The following is a 13,597-nucleotide window of genomic DNA, read 5'->3' on the forward strand; positions in this document are numbered from 1 at the left end:
CAGTTCGGGGGCGTGCCCTGTCACACAGCAAATCCAGAGCCAGCCCGGGACACATGAGAATCTGCACCAAACAAAAACAAAAGTCTGATAAATAATTAAAGTCACAGGCGAGGAGAATGAGGTGGGAGAGAGCCAAGTAGTGAAAATTAAAAAGGGAAGAGAAAAAAAAAATGCCAAGTTGAAAACATTCAAAGAGGAAAGGGAGAGAAGTTTCCAGGTAGAGGAGGAGAACACAGAACCTGGAAAACACGGGAGGAAAGAGAAAAGCCAAGAGTATGTGGGAGGGGTGGGGGGAGGGGTGGCACTTCAGAAATAATAAAGTAACAAGAGAACCTATACCCCAGTAAAAGGTGACTGTGTGTGTGTGTGTGTGTGTGTGTGTGTGTGTGTGTGTGTGTATGCAACATAGGCCAGATTAGAGCAACACTATTTAAATCACCCTTTGCAGGACCACACCTTGAAACAGCTGTGCCAGGTACACGACGGTTTGTACTTGAGACACAAGCAGGCCATGTTTCTGCATTAGACAGTGGAGGTTTTCCGGCAGGGGCATCTTGAATCCTTTCGCTTTCAAGGATCTGAGCCATAAATGTTTATTAAAAGAATCTATAATGAAATCAGTTCTGTTATTTTTTTTTTTTTAAACTGGTTGCCGGGAGTATGCTGGAAGACAGAACAGCCGGCTGTTAATCACTAAGTACTCGTGTTATGGAAAGTGTTTGATAGTATTGCCATCTAGGGGCTGAACAGAAGTCTCTGCTCTGAAGTGAGCTGTAACGGAGCCGGTGCCACTATTGACAATATACATACGCTTTTGCTTTACAGCCCACGTGGTTTCCCAGTTTCTTACAACAGAAACCGTCTCTAAGTGTGCCAAGAAGTCTACTCTCCTATCTGTAATCTGTTAGAGGTGATTCTGGGTCACTTTGGGACCTCTGCTTTTATTGGCATCTATTACTGAATCTTCTGAACAAAGAATTATTCTTTTTTGCATTATTAATCTTACCCATGTTTGCCCTATTTCCAGAGAAAAGAAATCATTTGTCAGAAAAGGATGCTTATAATCAGGACTGGAGGCGCTGTCGGATTTAATATTCATTGTGGTCATCCCGGCTCGATGCTGTATTTATCTAAAAGACCAATCCAATGTTGTGGAGAAATAAGTTTTTAAATATTCATGATCTAACTTTTAATATTTTAAAAAAGAGAAATTAGTATTTCTGTAAAATTTGTTTCATAGTCTGGGTGCTTAGCAAATGTTTAAATATTAAAAGATTTCAGGAGGTTAGCATGTAATATCATAATGGGACTTACTGAAACAGGAAAATTGACTTTATGAGTCTCAGATCCATAAAGGATATTGTATTTTCTCTGTTCAGGTTTCTCACAGAACAAAAGCGCTTGCTCAGTTGAAACTTAAAATCAAGAATGGGAGGAAAGTATCAAAAATATGTCGAGAGTCGTTTAGTTGTATATGTTTTTCAGTTTCAAAATAACACCGGGAAATCCCCAAAGTAAGGGCCAGATGTTCCTCATAACTGCACCTGAGTTCTCAGCCAACAACTGTGAGAAAGACTCCTTCTCCCTACCTTTACCCATGCAGAAAAAGAAACACTTGATAAACTATCAATGTCACATTTAAACATCAAATAACGCACGCTGACCCCATGTATCATTACATGTAAATAGCATCACTCAGCCAAAACTTAGTCATGGTTGGTTATACCCAGTGGTTATGATCCACAATAGAAAGTATCTTCTCTCAAAACTCGTGTGTGTGTGTGTGTGTGTGTGTGTGTGTGTGTGTGTGTGTGTGTGTGTGTTTACACATGCATATGTTGTTATCCCCCTGCTACAGGCATAATTCCTACCTTAAACAGACATATCCGCTAGCCCAGATTGGCAAGAGCACCCCAGGGCCTCTAGAATGTTAAGATTCTTAGCTCCTGTTAAGTTATGCAAAATATGTTAAATGTCTCTCTGCAAGCAAGAAACAAACAAACAAACAAAAGTAATTCTGTGATTCCTTTCTTCTTTTAGATCAACAGAGGCAAAATTCTCAAAGCCTAGATAACAATCACTGTGGGCTCTTCTCATGGTCTTAGTTACGCTGCTGCTAACAAATGGGAAGTGCTTCCCATTTACATTAATAACAGGCTGCTCCAAGGGCATTTGTACGTTCATAGTTCAATGGCTCGTTGCTGTTTTCTCGAGTTTGTCTTATCAAATTTGTAAGATATAAATGCACACCAACACAGAAAGTGGGGGAGGCTGGGAGGCAGAGGGGTCTCCTGTACCAACAAGAGGCACTAAGGGTTAGGATTGTCCCTGGCAGCTCTCACAAGGACCTCCCGTTAGCCTGGTGACACTCCTCTGCAGTCGCTGGTGTGCAACTTGGAGCATCTTCACGAAGCTAAGTGGAGTTCTCGTCCTGGGCATCACAATTCGTAGGTTATGAACTCTGAAAACCCATCGGAAATCAGACATCAGGGAGATGGTTCTCAACCGTCCCATGGCTGCAACCCTGGATGACCGTCGCTCCTCATGTCTCGATGACCCACAACCGTAAAATTATTTGCATTGCTACTTTGTAAAACTGTCATTTTACTACTGTTACGAATTGTAATGTAAACACCTGCTATGTAGAATCCCTGAGACTCAGCCTCCCTGGAAGGGTCATTTGTCCTTCAGGTCGCATTTCTTGCTGTACTCAAAATGTCCACAAGTGCAAGCAAAATACTACCTTTGCCCCAGTGTGAGTTGAACCTTTGCTCTACAGCTACGCTATTGTTGTTGACACCATGGGTCCTGACTTGGCTACGCAGCTCAGAGAATAACCTTCTATCAGCTTCCAAAGGGCTCCTAACCTGCCAACTTTCTTACAGGGAACGAGTCGTCAAGCCCATCTCTTTGGCTTGGAACCATTCACAACATACCACATTGGTGTGGTGGCTGTAAACAGTGCAGGAAAGGTGTCGAGCCCCTGGACCCTGATTAAGACTTTAGAATCTGCCCCAAGCGGACTGATGAACTTCACAGTGGAGCAGAGAGAAAAGGGCCGGGCTTTGCTGCTGCAGTGGTCAGAGCCAGTGAAGACCAATGGAGTGATCAAGGTAAAGTCCACCCTGCATGGGAGATCACACCGGTCATCTTCCACATAAATAGATGAACCCTGACATGCCATCAGGTCACTGTGAGAAAAACCAGCTTCACAGCCGAGCTAATTCTCCTTGATGGCTCCTCCAGGCGTTTCACCCTAGATCGGTGAGGAACAGCTGGGGGATGGGTGCCACGGGCCCTGCAGGGTGCAGAGATTACCTCGTCCAATCCACACCTCAGCCTCACTAGGTGGGACCCACTAAACTTCATGAGACTCATAAAGGTTAAGTGGACGCTTTGGGCAATATTGCCAAAGCGGAGGTGGGATTTGAAGTCAAGGAGTCCCCAAAGCTCTGAACTCTAAGTGACCCTGGCCTTAATGCCCCCAGAGCCGCCTTCGTTTAGGAGTTTCCATAAGACCTGCCTAATTCCCACTCTGCCTGATTCACTAAGTAGACAAACCTGTCTGCTAACCCCTTGACCTCCACACAGAGCCCTGAGGAAACGGTCGGTAAAGTGTGACACGTAAAGCGTCACCTCGCCAACCCGGCGGTATAAAGGAGACAGAGTTTCCATGAACAGCTCACATTTGAAGCACTGAACCCTTACCCGAGTGGGGTAGACCTACCTCATCTTTTTGACATCATTCCCAAGGTTGGTGGTCAGTTCTCTCCTCTGGCTTCCCCACTCTGGTCCTTCCCTGGGTCAGGATGGCAGAATCGCCAGCCACCGCTGCTGTAGCCATTGCCTGCTCCTATCTTTCCCCCCCCAGGTGGTAAAAATGGCCAAGGTCTATTTCACAGGAAAAAAGTTAAGACTAAACTTCAACTCCGAGTCCTTTAAGAAGAAAGAGACAGGATTCTCTGTCTCTCTAGCCCAGTGTTCTCTGGAACCAGCTCTAACCTCTGGAGCCTGCCCTGGGCTGCCTCTCTGCTTAGCTGGAGGCCCTGCAGCCAATAAATGAGACAAATAAAAGAGGCAAGCCACCTTCTCTCAGCAGACATCTGACAAGGCTTCCTCCTGGGCAAGAGACCTAAATCCCCAACCCTAAATCCTGAATCTTGGCTCTCGGGCCCTCCCCAGCCACAGAGCTTCCCCCCCTCCCCATCAAAGCTCTTCCCTGTGTTTATTCTCCCTCCCCTCTCCAGCACGTGATTGACAATAGGAGTATTGACTCCCCTTCCCTTCATCTGCATTTCACCAAATATTTATTGAGCTTCTACTAAGTGCTGTGCACTTATTCAAGAGGGAACAAGGCAGAAAAGGCCCCTGCTGTCAAGGCCCTTACATGGGTATGAATAAATGCAGGGGAGAGAGTGTAGAGTCAAAGAGGGACAGAGGCCCAAACAGTAAGCTGGTAAATAAACAAGCAAGGGAGATTCAGGGAGCCATGGATGCTATAAAGAAAATTAAATAGAGTCATGTAATTATGCCTGCTCAGGCTATTTTAAAATGGATAATCATTTGAATTGAGTTGACATTTGAGCTGAGCCCTGAATGACAAGACAGAGGCAGTCATGTGAAGATATAGGAGGAAAAAAAAAAAAGTTCCAGACAAAATGAACAGCAAATGCAAGGCCCAGAGGCAGGAGTGACCTTGGTGTGCTCAAGAAAATAGGAGAAAGCTTGTGTGGCTGGAGCGTTGGGAAGGAGGTAAAGATGGCACTAGGAGAGACTAGAGGCAAGGCAGGCCCAACCTTGTAGGCTGTGACAGGAGCAGGGAGATTGCTGAGAGTCCAGTGAAATATTACCAGAGCCTTGAAGCAAAGAAATACCATGATCACATGTCTCACCTCGACTGCACACTTGTGACCCGTGAGAGTCTAGAAGAGTTTAGAGCCTGTCAGAGAATTCAAATAAATGGCCCAAATCCGGATGGAAATTGTAAAGTTGAGAAAGTTGGGGGCATTGGAAATGTGTGTAGAGAGAGGAGATTTTTGATTATCGGCCAGATCTGAGGCTTGAGGAAGGAGAGGCAGTGTCTCCTCACACTGGCTTCTGGCCTCTGGTCTCAAGATGTTAGCTAATTTTGAAGGGAAAGTTGGAAGAAGAACAGGTTTGAGGGGTGAGTAGAGGTCAGAGGTCAAAGTCCAGACCTCCACAAGAGGCTGTCGCTGAGATGTATACCTGAAGTTTGTTAGCAGGCAGCCATGTTTCAAACAGTGGTGGCAGACAGAATCTTTGTGAAGAGAATGTAGTTGGTGGTGATGAGGAGATCCTGGGGTCACACACTAGGATACAAGGAATTTGGTGATCATAAAGAGGAAGAGTAGCCAGAGAAGAATGGGATGAGAAAGGACGTTGAGGGAAAGATGGGTGAGTAAGGTACCCCAGAAGTGAGGGGGAAAGATGCTGGTTGTTGCTGAGATGAGAAGAGACAGGAGAACAGAAATGTGGACCTGGACCGGGGGAGAGCAAGGCTACTAGCCTTGGAAGACACTGTGCTAGAGAATGCTCTCATGGGGTGGCTTGTGGCAAAGATGGTGACCAGGAAAGATGGAGACTCATTGAAGAAACTCAGGTGGGAAGGACAGCAGAGATATGGGACAGCAGCCGAGAGATTGAGGACCTGAGAGCTTTATATAAAATTCAATGAGATGCTGGAGTACGCTTACACACTGATGGAGCTAGGCTGAGAGGGAGGGGCCCTGGTGATGGAGGAGGTAATGTGGGTCATCCAAGAGTGATGTTCATAGGAAAGGAGGGGGAGTGATGGCATGGGTGGCTTTTAATTGGACACAGATACTTCAGTCCTGGTAAAGATGACCACAGATACTCTTCTGCTTGCCTTGGGATACATCCAAACAAACCCATCGCTAACTGAAAATATTATTGGACTGAAAATGTATCCTAAATGTATGTATAACCTCTGAGTACCAGTTTGGCCTACTTTATTTATACCTATGCACATTTAAAATAGCCTTTGGTGGACCAAAATCATCTCCCACAAAGACTGTTTTATAACAAAGTACTAACTGTGTACTTTGTTGAATACGAAACTGAAGGTTAAGAAAATGGCCGTTCCAATACGTCTTCTCACCAGAATGTAGAGAGAGAACAGCCGGAGTATCAGACTCAGGACTGACAGGAGCATAAGGGTAACAGTAGGCAATAGGAGAGTGAGCCTTCCTAACTTTAGCATCCCAACAGAGTAGGCGGGGATGTTAACAAACAACTCTGAGGGAGAGAACAGCAAGCGTGCTGGCAGTGAGCAGGGAGAAGATGAGGTATCAGAGAATTACCTTGGACAATAAGAGAGCAACACAAATGATGGGAGGGGGAATAGGGTTAGCATTTACTAATTAGCTGATAGAGATTCATGATCCAGCCAGGTAGTATTTGTCAGTTCCATGTAATTACAAATGATTGTTGCAGAGGTTAAGATTCTGGGCATGATGAGCACAGATGGGCTAGCCCAGACCAAAGGCAAATTCTGCCAAGTAAGCAATCAATTCTTCTGTGGCTTCAAAAACATCTCCCTCTCCCATATCATTATTAAAACTATGTCAATGTATGTTGATACATACATATGCCTAAACACGTATATATTTGTATAACACAATGTGAGCCTACACACACACACACACACACACACACACACACGCGTAGATGCACTTTTTCTACCCTCATGTCCTGTAAGGACGGCTAGCAGTTTAACCCCATTTCACAGAACATTTGGAGGAAGGTGGATTGCTCATATAAACCCCACGTATCCTAGTCACAGCCACTTTCTTAACCTTCAGTTTCGTACCAGAGGCATGGGGTATCCATAAACAGGAGACTTGAATGTTCTTCTTCCCATCCCAACTTTGCGAGAGCCCTGTGAGTCATAGCACTTCACAGCCTGGGGTCTGGGTCAATGCTTCGATGTTATCCAAGTTTTCTGTGGACTTTACGTTAACTATGGCGGATCCCGGCGGCGCCTAAGTCAGCGTTTGAAAGCTAATGGGTTAGGGCCACTGGGATCAGGCAGGTGTGTGGATGTTTTAGAGAGACTAAACAGCTGCGAGGACCTCACAGTACTGACATCCCCCTCCCCCTCCTCCTCTCTTCATCCTGCAGGCATACAACATCTTCAATGATGGGGTCCTGGAGTACTCTGGCCTGGGTCGGCAGTTTCTCTTCAGGCGCCTGGCCCCCTTCACTCTCTATACCTTGATCCTGGAGGCCTGCACGACAGCAGGCTGTGCTCACTCGGTGCCTCAGCCTCTCTGGACAGAGGAAGCCCCTCCAGATACTCAGATGGCTCCTACCATCCAGTCTGTGGGGCCCACCAATGTAAGGCTGCACTGGTCTCAGCCGGCTAGCCCCAATGGGAAGATAATCCATTACGAAGTGATCCGCAGACGCTCGGAGGAAGAGGACTGGGGGAACACAACATGGCAGGCAGACGGGAACACTGTTTTCACAGAATACAACACGCAAGGGAATGCATGGGTGTATAATGACACGGGTCTGCAGCCGTGGAGGCAGTATGCTTATAGAATCTGCGCTTGGAATTCTGCAGGGCACACCTGTAGCTCTTGGAATGTGGTGAGAACATTGCAAGCACCCCCAGATGGCCTCTCTCCACCAGAGATATCCTATGTGTCTATGAGTCCCCTCCAACTGCTGATTTCCTGGCTTCCACCCCGACACTCTAACGGTGTCATCCAGGGCTACAGACTTCAAAGAGATGGAGTGCTTCCTGCTCTCAATTTCAATGCCAGCACCTTCAGCTACATGGACAGCCAGCTGCTTCCCTTCTCAACGTACAGTTATGCCATCCTGGCCTGCACAGGTGGTGGCTGCTGTACCAGTGAACCCACCAACATCACCACTCCTGAGGTACCTCCATCAGAAGTCAGCCCTCCAGTTCTTTGGGACATCAGTGCCCACCAGATGAATGTGTCTTGGTCCCCGCCATCAATCCCAAATGGAAAGATTGTTAAATATTTGCTTCAATGCGATGGTGAGGAGCACCTGGCTGGGCAGGGTCTGTCCTTTCTGCTCTCTAACCTGCAGCCTTCCACTCAGTATAATATCTCCCTTGTGGCCTGCACAAGTGGAGGGTGCACTGCTAGTAGGACCACATCCGCCTGGACAAAGGAGGCTCCACCAGAGAACATGGACCCACCAACACTGCACATCACAGGCCCAGAATCAATAGAAATTACATGGACACCTCCAAGAAACCCACATGGCCTGATCAGAAGTTATGAGCTTCGGAGAGATGGAGCCATTGTGTATGTAGGTCTGGAAACTCGCTACCATGATTTTACCCTTGCTCCTGGTGTTGAATACAGCTACTCGGTGACTGCCACTAACAGCCGGGGCAGTGTCTTGAGCCCACTTGTCAAGGGTCAAACTAGCCCCTCAGCCCCCTCAGGTTTACAGCCCCCAAAGCTGCATTCGGGGGATGCTCTTGAGCTCTTAGCTGATTGGGACCCTCCGGTGAGGACAAACGGCAAGATCATCAACTACACTCTCTTCGTCCGTGAGATGTTTGAAGGAAAAACCAGAGCCATGTCCATTAACACAACACACAGTTCTTTTGGCACACGGTCACTCACGGTAAAGCACCTGAAGCCGTTTCATAGGTACGCAGCCAAGCTGGCGTTTCTAGAAGCAAGTCATTGTCTTTTCTGTTGTACCATCAGTGCCAATGAGGCTCCCAAGGAAAGATGCATGAGGCCAGCTCCTCCCACCCTCATTTAACTACAGCTTGCTTTCTCAGCCTCTGAAGAATAGATCTCTTACAGGTGATGATGTTTTGATTCCAGTTTTCCAGAAATGTTGGCAGTTTGCCACCTAGAGTCAGTCGATCCTGAAGACATGGGGTCAATCTCCTACCTGAGTCACAAGCCATGAGCAGTTATTAAGCTGAAAGGAGGGCTGGAGAGATGGCCCGGTGGGTTAAGTGCTTGACACCCAAATATGATGGCCTGATTTAGATCCCTAGCACACACAGAAACAGATGAGTTTGGTCCTATAGCTTCAGTTGGTGGGCACATAATGGGTAGAATCAAAACCACCAGGTTACTAGCCAGCTACAGACTGGCTGAGTCAGTGACCTGCAGATTCAGGGAGAGACCCTGTTCTCGAAAAATAATGTGGAGAGTGACTGACAGCCTCAGGCCACTTTCTAGCTTCCAAATACACACACACACACGTATAACACACATACACATTCATACACATGCACACATACATACATACATACACATACATATTCATGCACACATATACACACAGAGACACACAATCACACACACACTCATACACATAGGCATACATATACATACACACACATACACTCACATGTATTCATACATACACATAGATACACAAACATATACATATACATAATCACTCACACACACATATAGATTCATACACACAACTAAAATGTATCAACCAGAATTTGTAGCCCCCCTTCCTGGGATAATGGAGTCTTAAGTGCTGTATCCTCTGCAGGCCTCCCTCAGTCTTGAACTCATGCACACTCAGATGGCAGCATTTTGCTAGTGTGTGCTGTCCTAGATCCTGTCTGACTTCTGTGACATGCATTGAGGCATTCTACACCAACACTGTTTCCGAAGCCTCAGAGTCTCTGAGCATTTCCCCCCACCCCATCTCAGGTACCTGACATCCCACAGAAGAGAGGAATAAAAGACATTTTATGTGTAAAATTTAGAAAAATCAGTAGACTCACTTTTTAAAAAATTATTTTGAAGTCTGCAAAGGCATTGCTCTCCAGCCACCACAGGTAAAACTGAGCTCTAATTATGATGTCCTGGTGTGTAGATTAGACACCGCCACGATTATCTCTGGTGTATAGTGCTGTTTGAATGAAGCATTCATGGTCTTATGCATCTACTCAGGGCAATTATTTAGCATCATATTAAATATTAAACAGTAATTAAAAGCTCTTCAGGTATTCTCCACAGCTAATCTACATGCTATGTGAGTTGGCTTTTATCTCAGGACATTTAAAAAGCCCACATTGGTGAGGAGCACTGCATTTTCTCAGAGTTTCCTCTTTATGTGACCACAACACAAGTATCCAAATCATTTCTATCTTACCCCTCTTGGAGCCCTGATATCTAAAAGGATTTCTAGAGAAAATGGCTTCCCAGATGTCAAAGTAATACCCTTTCTGGAGAAAATAAAAGCACACAAAGACTCACATGGTGCTCCTAGGAAGGACACGCAGGGATCCACAGAGGAGTGGAGTCCTCTCTGTCGGCTGGTGTTATGAAACTAGACAACTATAACAAAGTGTCAGAGATGTATCAGTTGATTTCTTGTCCTTTTTGTTTCTGTGGGGTTTAAATTATATTAATATTTACTAGATACAATTAAAATTAGTATGTCCACCTTCATGCACCCCAGCTGGTCAGTAGGAAACAGTTTGACAATCTTCTAGAACAAGAAAGAAAGTGACCCAGGCCTTTGATGTTGTTGTTGTTGTTGCCGCTGCCGCTGCCACCGCTACAGCCCTTGCTGTTGCTTTTAAGAGAGAGTGTCATGTAGCTCACTATATAGAACTCATTGCCTCACTAAGGATGATCTTAAATTCCTGATCCTCCTGCTTTCAAGTGCTAGAATTACAAGCTTGTGCCACCGCAGACAGGTTTTGTTTGTTTATTTAAGGCAGGCTCTCATGTCACCTGGGCTGGCCTTGAACTTCTGGCCCTCCTCCCTCCACTTCCTCCACGCAGGGATCACAGGCTTCCCCAACTCTGCTCTGAGCCAGGGCTAGACCTTCGCACATTCTAGGCCAGCATTCCACCAAGTGAGTCATGACTCTCACTTGACCTAGGACTTTAAAACGACCCACAGTTAATCCAGAAATTCCTTCCCTGTGTAGAGAATCAGCTTTGTTTAGCAATCTGACCCGCCATACACATACACAGTGGTGGATCTGCTCCTTAATCCACTGGCAATGCCAGCCCAGTAGAGACAGGGAAGACAGGAGAGGTAAGACAAGAGAGACAGGAAGTGGGGGGGGGGGGGGCGCGAAGAGAATGAAAGAAGTCTCCTTTAGGTATAGTTCCAGCTGCTGTGATAAAATACTGAGGCAAACCCAGCTTAACAGGGGAAGGGCACATGTGGGCTCCCAGATGAGTCAGTCCATCATGGTGGGGAAGTCAGAGCAGCAGGAGCTTAGGGCAGCTGGTCACATGACATCCAAAGTCAAGTAGCAGGGTGGGATGGATGCTGGGTCTCAACTCACTTTCTCCTCTTTATTGAGTCTAGGATCCCAACCTCAGAAAATGGTATTACCAGCTCTTATTTCTGGGTCTTCCCACCTCAGTGACCATAACCAGCATGACCCCACATAGGCATGCCCAGAGGGTAATTATCCCTCACAGGTGTGCCCAGAGGCTCTTCACTCGGGTGCTTCTAGATCCTGTGAGCTGACAGTTCACACTAACAATCACAGAGTCACAGAGGAAATCAAAAGCATAATTAAGAAGGCAGAAATGCAGAACAGAAAGCAAGCAAGAGCAAAACAGGGAGAGGAAGGGGAAAAGAAACCACTGGATCCAAGGACAGTAAGGGGGGACAACAGGTAGCCCTGCTGGAGGGAATGTTGGGGTGTCAGGAAGTCAGCTGGGCATGAGACGGGAGCAACAAGCACTCACTGGCACCCGAGACACTCCGACTGCCCTAACCAAGGGCCTTTGCATTGGAAAGGGCTCTGCTATGGAAATCTAACCTTTCCAGGCAGTAGATACCAGCTCTATGGCAAAACATAATTGATGACTAGAGCCTGACTGGGTAGTGATAAGGTGTCTCTGTGATGGATAATCTAGTGTGCAGGGGGGTTAACTTTGCCCCCCAGAGGTCTTCGTGTGAGGTAAGGGAGCCTGTTTTAAGATGTCAGGTATCAGGTGAGAAGATTCATTACCACGGAGACCGTAACTCGGCAATGCCCCTTCATAATCTGAAAGCATTCCCAGGGAATGGCTTGGCTCTGGCTGCAGAGTAGGAGGAGTCTGGGTCGCATGCATAGCTGTGTTAAGTATCTTTCACAGTGCCTGAGTTTGCATGCTGCAGAGAAGACCGGAATTTTCTTTACTCCATACATCTGTCTTTGGGCAAGAACTGACCATTCACCAGGCAGATGAAGTTCTTTTCCTTGAGTTTAAAACTTAGAAGATTGAAAATGTTCAAAACTTTCCATAAAAATACGACTTTATTATTATCTAAAAGCTAACTGTCCATACAAATAAATGTAAGCTCTTTTGTTTTTCTTCTGAAAACATGTCTTTTTAAAAAAAAAACAAAAACAAAACTTGGCCCGGACAGAGTTAAGAGTCACCTATGATCCTGCATTGTTTCCTCTAGGTATGAAGTGCGTGTCCAAGCCTGCACTGCCCTCGGGTGTACCTCCAGTGAGTGGACATCTACCCAAACCTCAGAGGTCCCACCACTGAGGCAGCCAGCCCCACATCTGGAGGTGCAGACAGCTACAGGGGGATTCCAGCCCATAGTAGCCGTGTGGTGGGCAGGACCACTTCAGCCAAATGGAAAAATCATATGCTTTGAATTGTACAGAAGACAAGTAGCAGCCTGGCCTGGCACATCCAGTTCACTGCTAATCTACAACGGCAGCTTCCGCTCCTTTATGGACTCAGAGCTACTACCATTCACGGAATACGAATACCAGGTATGAACTCTGTATGCCTTACAAAATTCAAGCTAAGATGGTGCACACCCATCAGAGATCTCCTTTATAATGTTTCTTACAATTCCAAAAGCTGCTTAAAGAGCTGGAGGTTCACAGGGAAGGCTGGAATACCCTTTAAATCTTTCTAAGCAGTTGGTGAGTGGGGGAAGACTATCCATTTACCTTCTTCATTTTCTTGGCCCTTGGTCCATATACTTGTTTTATTCTGTAGGTTGCAGGTGGATTGTTTGCTAGTGATATGGTTTCCACTGTCAGGTTTCCTTCTACCTGCGTTCCCTTGCTCGTAAGTATTCCTCAGACCTTCCTTAGGAAAAATAACCCATGGGTTGTAACAAAACACAGTGAAGTGGAGGGTAGACCTCACTGGTCATGGTGCTCAAAGGAAACAGTGTAGAGAGGAGTCAGAAGGCTGTGGCTAATCTGCCCGTGGAAATGAAGTAAGTTAAAAAATCAGTCCATCCCTCAATCAGTAGTTGAGAAGACATTGCATATCTCTTAGGAGACTGAGAACTGGGAGTGATATTCAGAGTGTTTGGAGAACTCTGGGATGCTTGTGAGGTTCTGTTTTGCCACTGGATCGGCGTGCACCATTCCAGCCGCAGCAAGGCCCTTTCCTACGGAAGATGGCTCTGATGTGTCTCACTGCCTCCTAAACAAGGGATAAATACAGGGCTGCGCTCAGCCATACACTCGCCTAAGACTTGATTCTACCAGGCAAATTGGAATTTTCAAAGGTGAAAGGCAGAAGTCAGACGTCTTGGTAGAACTACTCCTCAGCTCAGATGTAAGCTGAGATGCAAGCTCCTCAGTTTCCAAGCA

General features: G+C 46.3%; 1 protein-coding gene across 2 annotated transcripts in view; it reads left to right on the plus strand.

The window, feature by feature from the left end:
* Ush2a (usherin) overlaps positions 1 to 13,597 on the plus strand; it is a 702,660-nt gene that overhangs the window by 640,714 nt on the left and 48,349 nt on the right. For both annotated transcript variants that reach the window (NM_021408.3, XM_017319869.1), the window contains 3 exons: positions 2,886 to 3,113; positions 7,162 to 8,678; positions 12,436 to 12,757. In NM_021408.3, the coding sequence (NP_067383.3) occupies positions 2,886 to 3,113; positions 7,162 to 8,678; positions 12,436 to 12,757 (2,067 nt within the window). The remainder of the gene's footprint in view (positions 1 to 2,885; positions 3,114 to 7,161; positions 8,679 to 12,435; positions 12,758 to 13,597) is intronic.

The sequence above is a fragment of the Mus musculus genome, chromosome 1 (assembly GCF_000001635.26).
Source record: "Mus musculus strain C57BL/6J chromosome 1, GRCm38.p6 C57BL/6J".
NCBI lineage: Eukaryota > Metazoa > Chordata > Mammalia > Rodentia > Muridae > Mus > Mus musculus.